Here is an 18855-nt window from a genome sequence, read left to right as displayed (position 1 = left end):
AACAATTGTTTGTGGCTGAAAATCTGTTTAACTGCCATTGATTTAGGATTTTGAGGTATAGTCACTAAGTGAAAATTTTTCACATCGAAAATACGTTACTTTCATTTATGCATCATTGTTCACTTCACTTTATTTTTGCTGAACTGAAATTATTTTTATTGAATTTAAATTATTTTTACTGAATTTAAATTACTTTTACTGAATATTATTTTTTTTAAGGTGAAGTGAACAGGGCCTTAAGTAAGGGATTGTTGTAACTTATATTTAAGTAGTCTTTGATGGTGTGAAGGATGGCCTATGAAAATTGTACCACATGTCCATATACGAAGAAGTGGATGGAAAGATTTTTTTACTTGCAATATTTTAATAGTGTACAACCATCTACATAATCCACAGCAATAATTTGTTACTACATCATGTATCTTTCATACAAATTCAAAAAAATGATGATGTTGTTTTCCTTATTCATTAAATATTCCACTCAGAATTGATGTTATTAATACATGGCAAAGGCATACTATTAACTCTCCAATGTTTACTCTTTCGAAAAAATTAGACCATGTAAAGCAATTAATTCGAAAGTGGTGTCTTAACAATAGGAAATAGTGAAATACTGAGGCGTGGATTGAAAACAATTTTCAAAGGAACTTTCCACTCAAGGAAAATCAATACAGTCACTTCCTGATGCGGTTCAGTATATGTTTGATATTGTTACCTCGAAGGACACTATTTTACTTCAACTTTAATTCTGGAGGCAGCGGTGTAAGAAAAATTGGATACTCGAAGGAGACTCTCCTCAAAGATTTTGTTCTCGAAAGCCAAAAGTCGGCAGAAGAAGAATGTGATTACTTCCTTACTTGATGATCATGGTGTTCTTCGGCATGGTCAGCCGAACGTTCACCGTATTGTCGTCACTGCTCTAAAACAAACCTTTAAGTGTAACACCCCCAAATCTCCTTCTACGGAAATACTAGTATAATACGTATAATTATACCTTAGAGATATACTTAGGCATATTATTGCCGCGTGATTACGCAAACCTACTCAAACTTACTAAACAACCAATACTTTGCAGCGGAAAACTTCAACACTCTTCTTTTATTAATAATAGACTATAAATAGTAACCATTGTCATGAGTACTCAAAAATAAACAGAAAAGCCAACACTTCCTAATCTAGGTGAAACCAATCCCGGGACTTTATATGCTCAATTATTGACTTCACTTGAGATTAGTCAACACTGTTTACCATTAAGGTAAACAGGACGAACCAAAACAAAACAAGAAATACGGATTAGCAAAATATGCTAAGTACGATAAGTGCAAGATAATTAAACTCAATTTATTAGCAAACATGCTTTTGAAATCAATTCCACCCTTTCCAATGATTTGACCAATAATTCAAACTCAAAATTCCAAAACCAATTTCAATAATCAATATCAATAGTCAATTCAATAACCAATTCCTCTTTAAAATCCAATTCCTTTAAAACCAATTCCTTTTAATCCAATTCCTGACCCAAGTGTGCACACCCCCCAAGCTAGTCTCCTTATATTACAAGGCTATCCCTGAGGAAAGATTCGGTCATACAAAGTCCAAAGCCTTATCAATAAACCAAATCCGCATAGTGGGATTACCAACATGCTTGTAAAGCATGAATAATAATAATTCAATAAATCCTCTTTAAACCAATAATTCCAACTTTTAATAATAATAATTCAAACTCCTTTTTATTTAATTTCACATGCTTTCAAAATCAAACCTTTTAGACATGAACAATAATTTTAATTATTTAAAACATGATATAAAATCAATACTCCAATTTATTTATCAAAACCAATTTATTTAAACATGCTTTTATTTCATAAATCATAATTCAATTCAATTTAATTCAATCATCATAAAATCATTCAAATATGCTTATTCAAACCAATCACTTTCAAGGCATCTAGCTACCTAACATACCTTGACCCTTACTTAGCAAAAACACACAAAAGGAACTTCAAGAATCTTGATCGAACACACCCAACAAATAAATATAACCTTAATCAATATAAGGTTAAAAAATAATCACAATAATTAAATTAAAAACCCCCCAACTATATGTATATGAACCTTTTAAATTAATTTTCATAAACATCATTAAAAATTTGATTTTATATAATTAAAACTACTCATAATAATTTTTATAAATCCCCCATAATAATAATAATAATAATAATAATAATAATAATAATAATTTAATAAGAGAAGAGAAGAAGAAAAGATAAGAAACCAAGGAAAAGAGAAGAATTGGATTTGCGTTGGAAAGAATAGGCAGAACTTGCAGAGGCTATAACTCCTATGATATAACTCCGAATTGGGTGATTCTTGAGCCTAAACTCAAGGATTTTTTGAGATGAACAATCTTCTGTGAAACGTCAATACCCCAAAAACTGACCAGAAGTGCCCGAAAATTGGCTTCAAAGATAAACGGGATGATTTGTGTAAAAAGAGGAGAAGAAAAGAAGAGAATTGGTGTGTAGAATGTGAGAGGTATGGAAGAGTATTTATAGGCTAGCTCATGCAAGAATTATGGCAAGAGAATGTGAGAAGAATTATGGCAAGTAGGGTTTATGGAATTACTTGGAGAAGTGGATGAAAGAAATATGGAAAATTTGATATTAAGGTGATTGTGTATAATTAAATATGGAAGGTATGTTTGTCATGAAAAATAATATGGCAAGGAAGATTACTTGGGGAATAATCAAGAGGAATAAAAGGTAGGAAAATATGATGATCAAATATTAAGAATTGAAAAAATAGAATTAAGGAAAATAATAGATTTTTAGGAGATAATTAAAAATACAATTTACCAAAATAATTTCCCCCAAAATAATACAAGAGGGCCAAAAATCTTGACCTTTCCATAGCTCAGATTTTCGGATTCCCTTAGTAGTATTTAGGAAGATTTTTGCTTGGTTTAAGGAATAAAAATAATTATGTAATTAATATAGAATAATTAATTAATTAAATACCAATTATTCACCAATAATTAACTAAGAAAATCAGATTTTCTATACCTAGAAAATCCGAAATCCATAGCTAAATAATTGGGAATTTTCGGCCATTTAATATAATTAATAAAATATAATTTTTCTTTAATTAAAATATTCGAAATATATAAATAATCCGGTTTTTAAAATAAGATAAATGGATAATAAATCTTATCCAAAATAATAATTAGATTTCAAAATACTTTTGGCGCCAAAATTCAAATATCATTTTGGCTCCAAATAATAAATTTACTAAAATGCCCTTTTTATAAAATAATTCTTAATTAATTAATTAGAAAATACGTATGAAAATACGGGGTATTACATTAAGAGTGATGTTATGCCTCCTTATGATCCGGAAATTGACATTGTCCTGCGGAAACTAGATCTCCCACGGTTCACTTCTTCTCAACTCAGTAATTTGGAATGCGTTTTTTCTGCTAAGGAAATCCTAGATGGCATGTTTGCTTGAGGTAGCTGTAAGTCTTCTGGCCCGGATGGGATTACAGCTGAGTTTTTTAAAACTCATTGGGAGGTTGTTGGAGACTCGGTTATCACTGCCATTCAAAGTTTCTTTCAAACGGGGTTCCTTCTGAAAGAGTGGAATCAATTTTTCCCTTGTTATGATCCCGAAGATTGGTACCCCAACGGAGATAGGGCATCTCCGACCAATTAGCCTCTGTAATACGATTTACAAATGCGCATCGAAATGCTTGGTCGCCAGATTCCGTCAGTATCTTCCTCTTCTTATCTCAGATTCTCAACATGCCTTTGTTCAAGGTAGAGTCATGAGTTGATGGAGAAAATTAACATCTCTAAATCTGGTACTAACTGGTTAGCCGCAATCAAAATTGACATGAGCAAAGCTTATGATCGTGTTCATTGGAGCTTTCTTTTATAGGTCTTGAAGGCCTACGGCTTTCCAGCTTGTTGGTTGCAAATGATCCAACAATTTCTTACCACGGTCTCGCACAAATCTCTAATCAATGGTATGACGTTGGAGCCCTTTCATCCGTAGTGTGGTCTCCGCCAAGGGGATCCTCTTTCACCGTACCTCTTCCTGTTCTGTATGGATATTTTCTCGAGGATGTTGCATCTTGGACAGGATATGAAGTTATTTCATGGAATTAAGTTATCCAGGACGAGTCCTTCTATCTCGCATTTGTTCTTTGCGGATGACGCAATCATATTTTTCAGGGCAAACTCTGAGTCCTGTACTAACATTATGCAGATCATCAATTGGTTTACTAAGATTTCTGGTGAAGAGCTAAATTTGTCAAAATCCTTGATAAAATTTAGCCCTAATATTGGTACCTCTACTCAGGCTAGTTTCAAATCAATTTTCCAAATGAAGCAAGTCTAGGTTTTTTATCATCATCTGGGAGCTCTGATCGATTTCGTCGGCAAAAAGAAGGACCATTTCCAATTCATCATCGACAAAATAATCGGTAGAATTAATTGTTTAAATGTTATCCTGCCCTTTCAATCGCAGAAGTTAATCTTTATTAACTCGATTCTTGTAGCTATGGCTTCTCATGTTCTTGCTTGCTACGAGTTGCCGGCCTCTATAACAGGAAAATTGATTCCTTACTCATGCGCTTCTTTTGGGCGCATTCTGATACTAAAGGTATGCATTGGGTTAATAAGGATATCATGCATCTTTCTCGTGGCTTAAGTGGCTTGGGCATTCGCTACTTGTCTTCCTTAAATAAGGTGTTACTTATGAAGCAAGTTTGGAGTCTCTTTACTAACCCCCAGTAGCTAGTGTCGAAAGTTTACAATGCGCGTATGACTTTTCTTTCCAGCAACCCTCAGATTCGCCCACAAGTTTCTAGTCGCAATTCGTATGGCCTTCGGGGATTACTTAAAGCGGATACTCTTTTACAACAAGGTTGCAGTTGGAAGGTTGGTAATGGTCACTCGACTCTATCTAGGTCGACTGCTTAGGTCAATGGTAGTATTCCAGAGTTCAAACCCGGGATTTCTTTACAAAATATTGCAGCACAAATAGTCATTTTTTTCATTCAACCTCAAACACTGGGGTGGGACACTGATAAAGTTGTTACTTGGTTTGTTCCATCGGATGCGTCACAATTTTAGCTATGGAGTTACCTGATACGACGCAGGAGGATTTCCGGTATTGGTCTGGTACCCCGTCGGGCCAGTATTCAGTGAAAACTGGTTATGTGATGCTACAACAACAACTCTCTCCCGTTTCCACATATTCGAGTATGGGGTCCTTTTGGAAAGTTCTTTGGTCTCTCCAATTACAACCAAAATGGAAGCTGTTTTTATGGAAAATTCTACATCGTGCGCTTGCAGTCAAGGTGGAACTTAGTCATTAAGGGGTTCCGATTCAAGATGAATTATGTGACCTTTGTTGGTCAGAACCAGAGGACTTGCAACATCTCTTTAAAAAGTGTTTTAGTGCACGAACAGTTTGGAGGGGTGGATGCCTCGGTATCCGCTTAGAATTTAATGGAGACCTTTCTCTCTCAGATTGGATCCTAGAGTATATCCGACTTTTTATTAGTCAGGATGGGCCTTCTAGTACTCGCTTAGGTACCTTCATCGGTACGCTTTGGAGTCTGTGGTTATGTCGAAATTCCAGAATCTTTAAGGAGTCTATAGCTTGCCGGCCATTTGCTTTACAATTTGCTGAGGTTATAAATGCTCATGCAATCTTTGTCAACACGGATGCTTCTGTGCGCAACCCCTATGTTGTGTGGGGCGATGGTGGTGCCTCTTCTCCGCCTGGGTTTTACATTGCTCAGTTAGGACTACGTACTCAAGGGCCAGCTTTGCTTTCTCTTCAAATTGATGGCTCTTGGTTCAAAGATTCTCTACAAGCAGGGATGGGATGGTGCGTGGATAATGGTGACTCGTTGGATGATCAGATCTTTGATGGAAGTAACTTTGGGGTTTGTACCTCTGCTTTACATGCGGAGGCTCTGGCGTGCATGTATGGGTTACAGTGGGCTTTTGATCGAGGTTTTCATTCCTTAACAGTATTCACTGATTCCTATAATCTTGTTTCCCTTCTTCCGGGGGATGGTCATGGTAACGTTGCTTACCTTTGGCTCATTCGCAAGGTTAAACTATTTAGCTCTACCTTTTGTTATTGTAGCATACACAAGGCGGATCGCTAGCGCGTTCATCGAGCTCATCAAATAGCTGGGGAAGCGGCGGTTAATTTTATTTGCTTTAATATTAATAAATAGTCTGTTTGTATCCTTTGTCAAAAATAAATAAATAAATATTCCACTCAGCATTGTAAGTTAGTTTGAATAAATAATCTAGTTACAAGTAATTTTATATCTCCAACAATAAACTTTTAATCTAAAGTAAAAAAGGAATTTGACTTAACTTCAAATCTTACGATTATTTTGAACCACTAGTTAAGGTCAAATATTTAAAAGTACTTACAAGGAGAGGCTATGGTAAATTTGTAGCCCTTTTTATTTGAAAAATCGAATATGCATTTGACTTCATCCAATTCATAAGCAAATGCATCTTCCAAGGACAAAACGCTTGTCAATATTACAAGGTGAGACTCTTCACCACTTAGGCCCCGTTCACTTCACCTTATTTTTGCTGACTGAAATTATTTTTACTGAACTTAAATTATTTTTGCTGAATTGAAGTTATTTTTACAGAACTGAAAATAATTTAGCTGAACTAAAATTATTTTTACCAGAATCTCTATTATATTTCTTCTTTACATTTACTGATTTTTACTGAATTGAAATTTTATTTACTGAATTTAAATTTACTTTTGTTGAACTGAACTTATTTTTATTGAACTGAACTTATTTTTACTGAATTGAAATTATTTTTACTGAATATTGTTTTTTTAAGGTGAAGTGAACTGGGCCTTACACGTAATTGTCATACTTCCTCAGTTTTTAAATTATTGCACCACTTGTCTTTTAAGAAAGTTTCACAAATATTACACCATATCTATTTAAGGAAACAAAATATCTTTATTTACACTGCAAATACCTAATATACCCTTACTTTTAAGACTTGATATTTTAGTTTATGTTTACATCACATGACTAATGTTGTACTTCTATCCTTATCTTTCTTCCTTTTTTCCACTACAAAAAATATTCTGCCCAATCTATATGATGCGATAATAAAAGAACGGAGGAAGAATATAAATTATAAAGTCTTGCCATAAAATTGATATTGAAGTCACTTTAAAAATTGGAATCCAGACTAGACCTTAAGTAGGAAAACAATGGGACGAAGACTGATTAAGGACGGTGACCAAAGTTTAGAATGTTAGATTTGTACCATTGTGAGTATTCTTATTCTAAACTGGAGGCCTTATTCCAATTTTGAATAGTCGAATTTGACAACTCTCAATCAACCTTGTGTTTTTTTATTTTTTTAATTGTTGAATTTGTCTAAAAAAAAGAAAAAAAATATATATAATACACTTATACACCACGTTGGACAAATTGACTAATTATTTTTTTTTATAATTCTTGTATGGCTGTATTAGTCTACTCTAAAATATTATACACACAAAAGTCACCAATGAGAGGAAATTAATTATTTCATTTCAGTTATCTTTATGTTTATGATGTCACATAGCAAAGCTTCATAAAACTAACAAACAAAATAAGTCACACTTCTACTATCTCCGCACACCCTTACGCCTTTCCTCCACTCGGCACCCCCCAAAATTTAAAATACGAAACCGACCATGATTCTACAACATTCCATCATCATAAAAGGCGTAAATTAATTAAGATTATATTCTCCCCATCTTAATTTTATTTATTTCACATCTTATAAGTTCTAATAACTTAAAAATAAATAGATTAAAGGCTAATAAATTCAAATAAAATAAAATTCAATAGATAAATATTTTGTATAATACAAAATTTGATAGCTTCAATAAGTTCTAACAAGGTATAATAAGATAAGGTAATATTGCATAACAAAAGATAATGCAAGTATAATATAAATTTTGATACACAAACTTTCATATGTAGCTGGTCTCACGGAGTGGCCAGCCACAATTTTTTTTTTTTATTTATTTTTTAATTCAACACTGTTTTCTCTCTCTTCTTTCTTTCTCCTTTTTTTCTTTTGTTCTTCTATTCATCTTCTTCAATTAATTCCCCAATTTTCATATTTTCTCCTTTTTAGGGTTTTATCTTCTTCAATCTCAATCAAATTTTAGGGAAAGTACCTGATTTTCAAATTCGGAATTCTAGAGTTTTAGCAACAATGGTGAAAATAAAGAACGAGCAAGGAAATACTAGTAAGAATGCTACTGCTGCTGCTACTACTGCTAGGCCGAGAGTTGAGGAGTCGAAAAAATGGCGCCAGTGATTCCGTCACTACGGAGCGGAAGCCACGACCACCGTCAAGAACTTACTATCTGTTTTTTGTTTTCCTCTCATTTTTGATGTATTAAGGGTTTTCTGGGCGTTTGTAGTTCTTTGTAGGTTGAAGTTGCGATTGATCTATTGGATTTCAGATTTGGTTGTTGTCGAAAACATAAGATTTTGCAGTTTGATCTAGTCATGGCCGACAATGTTTCATTCATATTGTGGATTAAGGCTGCGGTACTTTTGATGAAGGCCTTCTTATTGAAGTGAGTCCAGATGGGATTTTCTATGTCCAAGTAATTTGGGTATGGTTTGCTTAGCTTGAGAAATTGGTAATCTAGATATGATGCTGATCTTTGCTAAATTGGGAGTTGAATAGCTTGAGAGAGACTTGTGGTGTAGGATTCATTTTGCTTAGTTGGTCAGGGGTTATTAGAGGTTACTAGGTCAGTCGGGGTTACTTGATCAGGGGTTACTAGGTCGGTTAGGGGATTACTAAGAGGGTTACTTGATCAGGGGTTACTAGGTCGGTTAGGGGGTTACTAAGGGGGTTACTTAAGTGGGGTTACCTAAAGGGTTACTAAATGAGTTACCAGAGGAGTAATTTAAGTGAGGTTACTAGAGGGTAAACATGGGCAACGGATCGTGCCGTGCCGTGCCGCCGCGGGCCGTGCCGCGGTGGGGGGCGTGTCGTGCCGACTCCGCGGCGGGCCGTGCCGTGCTGTGCCTAATTTTGGCACACCCCAGCCCACGGCACGGCCCACGTGCCTGGCGAGCTGTGCCATGCCGGGCCGCGGGCCAAACCGTGCCACTTAATTTTATTTTTTTTATTATTTTTTTATTTTAATATATATATATATATATATATATATATATATATATATATATATATATATATATATATATAAATTGTTTTATTGTGTTATAATAATTAATTAAGTTTATTTATATAAAATTAATTAAATAAGTTAATATAAATAAACTTAATTAAATAAGTTCAAATAAATAAACTTATTTATTTATTAATTAAATAAGTTTATATAAATAAACTTAATTAATTAAGTTTTATTTGGGCATGGGCCGTGTCGGCGTGCCGACGACCGTGCCCGTGCCGAATTTCAATTTTTTGTTCACGGCACGGCCCACGGCCCACAAGTGGGCCGCCGTGCCGTGCCGGAGTCGTGCCGGGCCCGTGCCCATCTTTACTAGAGGGGTTACTTAAGAGAGTTAGTAAAGGGTTACTTAAGTGGAGTTACTAGAGGGGTTATTTAGGTGGGGTTACTAGAGGAGTTATTGATGTGACATCTTGCTGCACTGTGTGGCTAGGGACACACAAAACCCACTGATTTTGATAAGTTCATATAGCATAAAATCAAGACTAATAAATACAGATAAGCTAAATTTAGAATTAATAAGCAATTTATGTGAAATTTGCATTAAGAAAACATTACCTAAATACATATGGGAGATTCGTTTGAGTAATCTCAATACATAATTTAATTATTTTGTTTTGTTAAACAAAGTACATACTTATTTACTGATGTTGAATTGTTGATGTTCAAGTAATCAAATATTTGCAAAATTGCAATAATGTGCAAAAGATAAACAAGAACAACAATAAAAGACGATGAGAGTATTTATATGCTCTATCAAAGGGCTTTAAGTGTAGATGTGGCATAGGCCCCCTCATATCGTGGGGGTGGATGAGATTTGAACCTGTGACATTTGTATCATGTTGGCTTTTAATATCATATTAAAATATCAAGTTAATCAAAAATTTAAACTGATAGTTGAAGACTAGAATTGATTTATATACTCTATTATTATACTCCGTTGATAGCTTTGTCAAACAAGAATTTTAGTGGATTTTTTTCTTACTTTATTTATAAAAACTTAAGCAACAGAAGTCGCATAACTAGAACCTGTCATATCTTTTTCCAATCCAATTTTAAATTTTTTATTTATAAATCAACAACTTGGCTTAATCTTTGGCGTTTCACCTAATACTCATTAGCATGCCGTTTTGTCATTTAAAATCACACAAAGTATTCCTAATTACAACTTTAAGTTTCAAAACAATAACTCTCCGTATGTGTAAGGAAAACATATTTTAAGCTAGCTACTTCATTCTATTTATAAATGCAAAAAAAAGTTCTTAGTTTCTTACTCATAATTTACGTCATTGAAAGAAGATTTAATCTTACAACAATTGTACATGTATGCAACTTTCTAACACAATGCATCAATTTAATGGTGTTTCTGACTTTCCGTGTTTGGTATGAAGCTAGATAACTTTAAGAATTCGGAGCATCATTTATACGTGCCGTCTATTTTTTTATACATTAATACATACACGTCTTCTCATTTAATACTTCGTTTTTTTTCCTTTCAAAAATCAAGCTAACTTGTAGTCCGAATAAACAGAATTTGTGAAATAGGGGAAGTTATAGAAAGATCGAGTACGTTGCACAAAGCAAAAAGAAACAAACTTTTACAATTATGAGTAGGAAATAATGTTTACTTTAAGTGACAAGATTTATGACCAATGTGATTTAGATGAGAGAAAAGGTAACAAAGATATTTTCAATTTTCTGTTCATGAAAATAACTAGTATAGTCTTGTTTTAATGATTCAGCTGTAACTCGTGGAAAGCAAGGGCTCACCAAATAGTATGGTGGCAAAGATATTTCCATAACCAACTCGGCAACTCATAAATATGAACAAGACGCTGCCCATGACTTAATTTTTTAAAAATATATTCTGGAAAATCAAAATCTTTACTTGATGTTAATTGTGACCGCTTTAGTTTAGTTCCTTTCAATTTTTCTGACCATATTCATATTCTTCAATATACAAAATGTAACATGGTGTAGTTTAATTGAACGTGAAAAATACGACACACTTTATTTTATTTTGAAGTTTATTTTGAGTTTTGTAAATAATAATGTCAAATCTCCCTTGGAGAATTCGGCTTGTCTACAAGATTACGTAACCAATTTCCTTCGCTTGGTATAGACCACTAAGTAGAACTTCCGAAAAAATCACATTACATTTCTTGAAGTTTATTGATAAGGTATGAACCTTCCAATCCGAAGTTGTACATAAATTATTAAATTTCCTATACATCATCACACAAATTCTCAAATCATAATAAAATTATGATTGAATGATTAAAAAAGCAAACCAACACTAATCTCTCTCAATCAATTTAGAAGGCCAAATAAAATTAAAGAGAAAATATTCTATTCAACCTCTAAATTCTAAACTTACAATATTCACAGCACTAAAAATAAAAAACTCGTACTACCATATACTTGTATATATGAATATATGATACATAACTACCTCAATCATACTACAAACTTTTTTATATACATAAAACACAAGGTAATAATGTATAATGCACCCACCATTATTATTATTGATCCTTAAGCTTTTCCGACTCAATGCCGCCGTCGCTGCTGCCACCGTCGCCACCATTATTCGTGATCTTGCTCTTATTGAGGTATCTCTTCACATAAAAATTCAAGAAAAGGGATAAAATCGCGGTATTTAAGACGGAATTAAATCCCCAAGCACCAATCCCATTACACCCACCTTTCAAAAGATGCATTAGCAGAACACCGACATGACAGATCAAATTACACCCAAGAAGAGCAATCTGGCAATTCAAAACAAAGGGAAAGCAAGCACTCGGCAATCCAATCGCAGTCCAAAATCGATACCCATAAACAATCGACGAAACAAGGGTGGTAGAAATGATCGCCAAAACCTGAAACGATTGCGAAAACTCGAGCCACAAGAACGATGAGAAGATTAGAATGGAGTGGTTGAGGAGGTGGTGCGTCGGAAGTTTGCGACGGCGGAGGAGAGAGAAAAAGGTGCGAAAGAGGTCGAGGAAGCGAGAGAGGTAGAAGACGTAGGACCAGAAGAAAATCCGGCCCGAAGGTCGGGTTCCGAGGGGAAAGCAAAGGAGCCATTGGAAGGGGGTTTTACTACGGCGCCAGAACCACCGTGTGTCGCGGATCTCGGCGGCGGCGGAGAGGAAGATGCCGGAGAAGATGGTGAAGGAGATTAAGGCCATTGAGAGAGAATGGAAGGCGGGTATCGGGCCGAGAGAGATGGGTTTACGGCGAGGGAAGAGGAGGCAAAGTAGAAGGTGAAGGAAGAGAGAGAGAATGAGGTAGAGAGAGATTGAGGTGAAGAGGAATGACCATGTTGACCCCCACGATTGCGAGGGGCTCCATCGGAAGTTGACGACTGACGGATGTTCGGATAGGTAGTATGTTAGGTATTGGATCGGTTTCCGTATTGGTATCATTATTGCCGCCATTGCACGGCTGATCAAGAGTAATAGAATATTCGTTGTTTTGCAGGTATTCGTTAGGTTAAATAATATAATCAAGGATCAAATAAAAATGAGTGAGATCATTCAAAATAGAAAGGGATTATTCATCATTCATCCCATATTTTTGTTTTTGACAAATGATTTGGTTTTGGAAACAGTGTGATTGTGCGAGGAGGAGAGAGAAAAGAGGAGGGGAAGACGAGGAATTGGTTGGTGTGGAAGAGAGATGAGACTAGAATACTACGTATATAGAAAAAGGGGTACACGTGGAGGGATGTAATAGGAAGGAAAAAGGTAAAATAAGGCGGATTTAATTGTTTGTAAGAGGAAAAGTGTAGATGGGAAAGTAAGGAAGGAAGAGTTAACGTTTGAGGGTTGGAACTTGGAAGGAAGTGAGAATATTTTGGGGATAGAGTAAAGAAGAGAAAGTAGAGTTGTGGGTTCAAACTTGTAGGAAAAACACGGAGTATATTGACAATAGTTGTGCAGATATATAAGGACGAGTGTGGGGGTGTTAAGCACCGGGCGAGTACAAGGTCGGTTGCCAACTTGACTCAAGATGGTGTTCAAGGCCGTGTAAACGTGTTTATGAATTAATTAGGGTTAGGGAATATTTTGCATTATAGTTGTATCCAAACGCACTATAGCAACTAGATGTGCAAGTAATTATAAATATTGATAATGTATATAATGTTGTTGATTGTTAGCTGTTTGAAATAATTGTTTGTTGAATATGTGTTCACACATATTAGTTGTTGAAATAATAGATATATTTCTTACAAGTATGCGGTAAGTTTAATTTGACATCTTTTGACAAACAACGTGTAAATATTATTTTAATTTTTTAGATTATACACTGTAGTAAAGTATCATACATTACCAATATGCTCTATTGGATTGCTTAATACTCGTAGGATTGTTTATACCTTATTACAATATGTCAATATCTATGAAAATGTCAGATTACACATTTGTTTTATTGCTACTCACCCAGAACATCTTTTCATGATATTAGCTATAGCTAATAAGTTTTATTATAAATAAATTTAGAGAACAAGTTTGTCTTGTCAATATGATTATGCACACAAGTTCATATTGTTATGTTATAACTCACAACAAATAATATAAGAGGCATTTCAAACACCTAACTTTTTGTTTAAAAATATGATCAAACTAAGGTATAAGTATACAATATTAATTAGGTTAAAACCCGTGCGATGCACAGTTTTTATAAAACCTCATAAAAAAAAGTAATTTTAGATTTTAATTATGATATAGTACGATTATTTTTAAAAAAACAAGAAATTTTCATCAAAATTATGATATAGTACGATTCAACGTCAACTAATACATATTTCAATGCAGGTCGTCTATTAGTATGCCATTTAAAATTATTTTAATTTCTAAAGATAAATTGATAGGCTTTAGTTATAATATTGAATCGTCCAATATTTAAATTTAAAAAATGCTAAATATAATAGCTCCAAAAAAATAGTAATAAATAACGAGTGATTTGTAGACAATGGTGATGTCAGCATACTCTGTTTTAGTAATAGTTAATAGATGACTTCCAAGCTAACAATGATGTCTTACATATTTGGGCTTTACTTTTTAATTGGCTAGTTATACATCCAATTGTTGTTATTTATTGACATTATGTCAAACTGTCAAGTTGAAATAATTACCTTGAAATTGGTTAGAATAATAATGTGATAAAAATAATAATCACTTACCACAATCAGCATCATCTTTATTTAATAATGTGTATCAATATCGAAATATTAGTTAATCAATTAACTCCATTTATTTTCATACTCAAATGGGTTGCTTGAGTATATATTTTCTTTTTTGTATTGGTTGTAAATAAACATTTATGATGAGCAAATTATCATCAAAATCTTATAATAAGGAAATAATTATCCCTTTACCTATTTTGTGAATGACTAAATAGTAAGTGACATTGTATCGTTATGAGCCGGGTTAATTATTTGACGACTACTACATATAAACTAAAGTGGTAAAAGGTTAGGGTTTGTCAATTAGTCTTTGTTACATCCCAAGCCATGAATTCACGTAGTGATAGTCAACTCACTTTGTATGTTTCAATATATACGCTAAACATCAAGGTACATAGTTTCTCTTTATTAGGGTTGGTGAGTGCAAAAACTTAATTCTAATCTATTAAGATTGGTAATGCACAACAGAAGAAACTTAAAGAGTTAGAAATTGAGAAAATAAGAAAGTAATAAGGCATGATAAATAATAAAAGAGAAATGGACACACTACTTAGGTAATTGGATACATCTTCTCAAACAATGTCCAACACCAATATTTATAGGTGATGCATGGAGGTGGAAGAAGTGAAGAAGTATGTGAAACCCTTTACACTCATGCTATTTAAATTTTCCACATAAATCTAAAACCTTCATAAGTATTCACTAATTCTAGATTTTTTCACGATTCTCCGTCAATTTTTTTTTTTAAAGTAGTAGAGTTATTAATAAACCTCGAGACATATTAAGTTAGGCTTATGAAATTTAGACCACACTAACCCAACCCTCTTATATTTAATCTTAATAATTGCTCATACATAAAGCCAAAAAAATCTAGGGTAAAGCTATAAATATTACAAGTAGAGTGTATAACAAAACATCATACATGGATACAACAAATTTTTAATTATTTCAATTTTTTTTCTTCTTACCTACATTTAACATTTTCTAAAGATTTATAATATCTATATCTATATCTATATCTATACTTAGTATTTAAAAACTCTAACCACAAAAATCCAAGGAAGCCACGTGTCATCATCCTACTACATTTCCCCATCATTTCTATTTCAACCCAAGAAAGCCACATGTCTTCTTATAAAAGAGAACCACAAAAAGGCAACAGACTCACTTCATCTTTTCACTCCAGCCTTTCCATATCTCTCTTTAATTTTAGTATTGATAGCTTCAACTTCTCCAATTCTCTCTTTAATTTTAGCATTAATCCGGCTCAACCTTCCTACTCCTTCATCTAGCTTCACTTCGAATTAAATTACCAATTAATATCTTTACTCAAGTTTTCGGTTACACTTTCCCCCAAAATAATTTATTGGTATTATGGTATATCTCCAAAATAATTTATGCAATTCTAACACTATATAACAAAGTTACTTCATTATCATTCACACGCAAATTCAGATTTAGTGAGAAACTCTCACCTTGTGATTTTTTATTTTTATTAAATTTTTATAGACGAATTAGTTATTATATGAAACCCCCAATTACTAAATTGGGAAATTATTGTGTGTTTTGCAGAGAGATCGATGGGATGGTGCTTGCGAGTTGCGAGAGGTAAAAACTAAAAAGCTCTTATACTGATCTTATATTGTGAATCTGACATCTCAAAGGGATGTATGTTAGGCTTGCTAATTTTGATTTACTAATTAATCTAAATAAATACTCTGTATCTAACTAAAATCACATGCTTCCCGTCAAAAAAAAAAAAAATCACATGCTTTAGTATAATTATATTAGTACTCCGAAATATTCCCATTAGAAGTAGTTGATAGATTATTTGCCAAACCACTTAGAATTTATCACTTTTTAGATAAGAATTCAACTATTAGCTATTATAAAATTATTCTTTTTTTTTTTTTTTTTTTTGACAAGTACTACTTATTATGAAAGTTATGCAAATACTACCTGTATGTTACGGAGTACTTAAATTCATATTACTAAATTGGGATATTATTATTATTATTAATATATATATATATATATATATAGGTTCGGCGTGACAGTGGCAGAAAACCAACCAAATGAAGACACAAATGTTTCTCAATAAGCAAAAGCCTCAGTTTGAAAGATGGAAGGCCCCAAGTACAAAAGTAAAAAGAAATAAAATTAAAAAAAAAAACTAAATCATGACTTCAACATGATGGATGCTAACTTTCTAATTATTTCATTTCATTATTTACCTTATTGCAAAAAAAATTACTCTTTCTTACTTTATCAATTGTATGAGATTATTGTAAATAAGTCATACAAGTACTTTTTATTTACTATATCGCTATACCGGTCTACCTTACTAAAAAAAAATTCACTCTTTTTTACTATATCAATTGTATACTGAGAGGGAACATTATCAAATACACGGTATATTATGCTCAATATTCAAATACATATAAAACTAAAATATAATATCCTTATAATAAGCCCGTACGTCGTACGGGCCCAATAGCTAGTTGACACTAAAGCTTTAACCCAATATTCTTAATTATTGGGTTATTAATGAGCTAGTAATTGTAATTAAACCCAATTAATAAAAAAAAGTCATGATTTTCTTGGTCTCGAGTCCTGACCCAATGACTTTTCCATCCTATAAAGAAAGCCCAATTGAAAAAAAAAAGAAAAAGAAAAAGAAAACCGAGCATCGATGACAACCTCGAACCTTCCTAATCTCCGCTGTTCCTTTGTATTTTTTCATTTTCCAGGTTCCAATTTCAACTGTGATTATTTATTATTGCTCGTATTTATGCATCACCCCTAATTGAATAATTCCCTTTTTTTTTTCGTCCTTCTCACTATTCAACTAATTCCACTGGTAAGTTTTTATCCTCTTTCTTTGATTAAATCTCATCTTTATTCTAAATTTTATTATTTCTATATTTGTTATTGTTGCTTCTTGATCTTGCTTAATTGATTTGTTGTATTTTAATTTTCGATTGCATTGAAATCTTCGATCCCATTATTTGCAGGTCGATTATAATTTCTGGGATTTGTTTATAAATTGTAGAAGAATTAGGGTTTAGAAAATGGAAAGTGGGTTTGAGGAATCAATGAAGGCTGAATCAAGTTCGAGTAATGGAGAAGCAAAAGATAATAATAATAACAATAAAGATAATAATGATGCTGGTGATTTTGAGTGTAATATTTGTTTTGAATTAGCACAAGACCCAATTGTTACACTTTGTGGTCATCTTTATTGTTGGCCTTGTTTGTATAGATGGCTTCGATATCATTCTCAATCACATGAATGTCCTGTTTGTAAAGCCCTTGTTCAGGAAGATAAACTTGTGCCATTGTATGGTAGAGGAAAATCCAATACTGATCCTAGATCGAGGCCGGTCCCGGGTGTCGATATTCCTAATCGACCATCCGGGCAACGCCCCGAAACTGCCCCGCCTCCCCCGGGACCAGAACAAAGTTATTTCTCTAATTTGGGGTTTGGGTTGTTTGGTGGGTTTATGCCAATGGCAACTGCTAGGTTTGGGAATATGACTATGTCTGCTGGGTTTGGTGGACTTTTCCCTTCATTGTTGAGTTTACAGTTTAATGGGTTTCCTCATAATCCCATGTATGGGACCGCGCATGGATTTCCTTATGCTTATCCACAGGCGGTACATGGTAATGCAATGCACCACGGTCATGGGTACGAGCACGGTCATGGGTTCCAGCAGCATCATCATGGTGGTGTTGCAACTCCTGCTAGTCAAAGGCAAGATTATATTCTCAAGAATTTGTGTCTCATTATTGGCTTCTGTTTTTTGGTGGCGATGCTCTGGTAATTGTTTAGCTTCGTTTCCTTTTTGATCTTGTACAATTTTTTAGCACATTTTCCATGTTAGCTGAGGAAGTTGTCCATATAATAATAAGAAGCTTATGATCACTTCCAGTGGTTTTCATCATCGTTGGAATGTAACTAATAGATGTATTTTTTGCTTTGCGTGTCAGACTCTGAGTAATTAAAGAAATTAAAACTCTATAATTGTTGTTATCAGTTTGTGTGCTGTCATTATTCTTAGTCTTGAATTGTGATTACTGATGTTTGAGATGATAGCTAATCTTACCTTTTGAAGATCGGTTCCTATATGCAATTATGCATTGACATTCTCTTTCATGGGTGAACCTTTTGCTATTTCGCTATTTACCTTGAATAGGAGGAGGTGGTTATGTTGCTTGTGTGTTAATGATTTGGGTTTTCTTCAATTATTCTCGGGCCTGGGGACTTTTAATACATCGATTAGCTAAAAGCTAGGATCTGAATAATATCTTATTCCTTAGCACCAATGATTTATTCTTACTTTGTCTTGCTTACAAGTGAATAAACTGAAAGTGTGGTTGTTGACTTG

The 18855-nt window shown here is 33.6% G+C and overlaps 1 protein-coding gene and 1 pseudogene across 1 annotated transcript; one reads left to right on the top strand and one right to left on the bottom strand.

The window, feature by feature from the left end:
* Positions 1-11413: 11413 nt before the first annotated feature.
* LOC145563478 (fatty acid elongase 3-like pseudogene) lies at positions 11414-13118 on the bottom strand (annotated as a pseudogene).
* Positions 13119-17149: 4031 nt separating this feature from the next.
* Positions 17150-18500, top strand: LOC145563477 (uncharacterized). The gene is made up of 2 exons (XM_081623920.1): positions 17150-17327; positions 17482-18500. The coding sequence occupies exon 2, from the start codon at positions 17539-17541 to the stop codon at positions 18289-18291; it is 753 nt and encodes a 250-aa protein (XP_081480046.1). The 5' UTR covers positions 17150-17327; positions 17482-17538; the 3' UTR covers positions 18292-18500.
* Positions 18501-18855: the final 355 nt, after the last annotated feature.

The sequence above is a fragment of the Chenopodium album genome, chromosome 10, assembly GCF_948465745.1.
Source record: "Chenopodium album chromosome 10, dcCheAlbu1.1, whole genome shotgun sequence".
Taxonomy (NCBI): domain Eukaryota; kingdom Viridiplantae; phylum Streptophyta; class Magnoliopsida; order Caryophyllales; family Amaranthaceae; genus Chenopodium; species Chenopodium album.
The sequence above is the reverse complement of the archived record's forward strand: the minus strand, read 5'-3'. Positions and strand labels throughout refer to the sequence as shown.

Excerpts from the sequence above, each read along its gene's own strand:
- LOC145563477 (XM_081623920.1), top strand. The coding sequence starts at position 17,539 with ATGGAAAGTGGGTTTGAGGAATCAATGAAGGCTGAATCAAGTTCGAGT.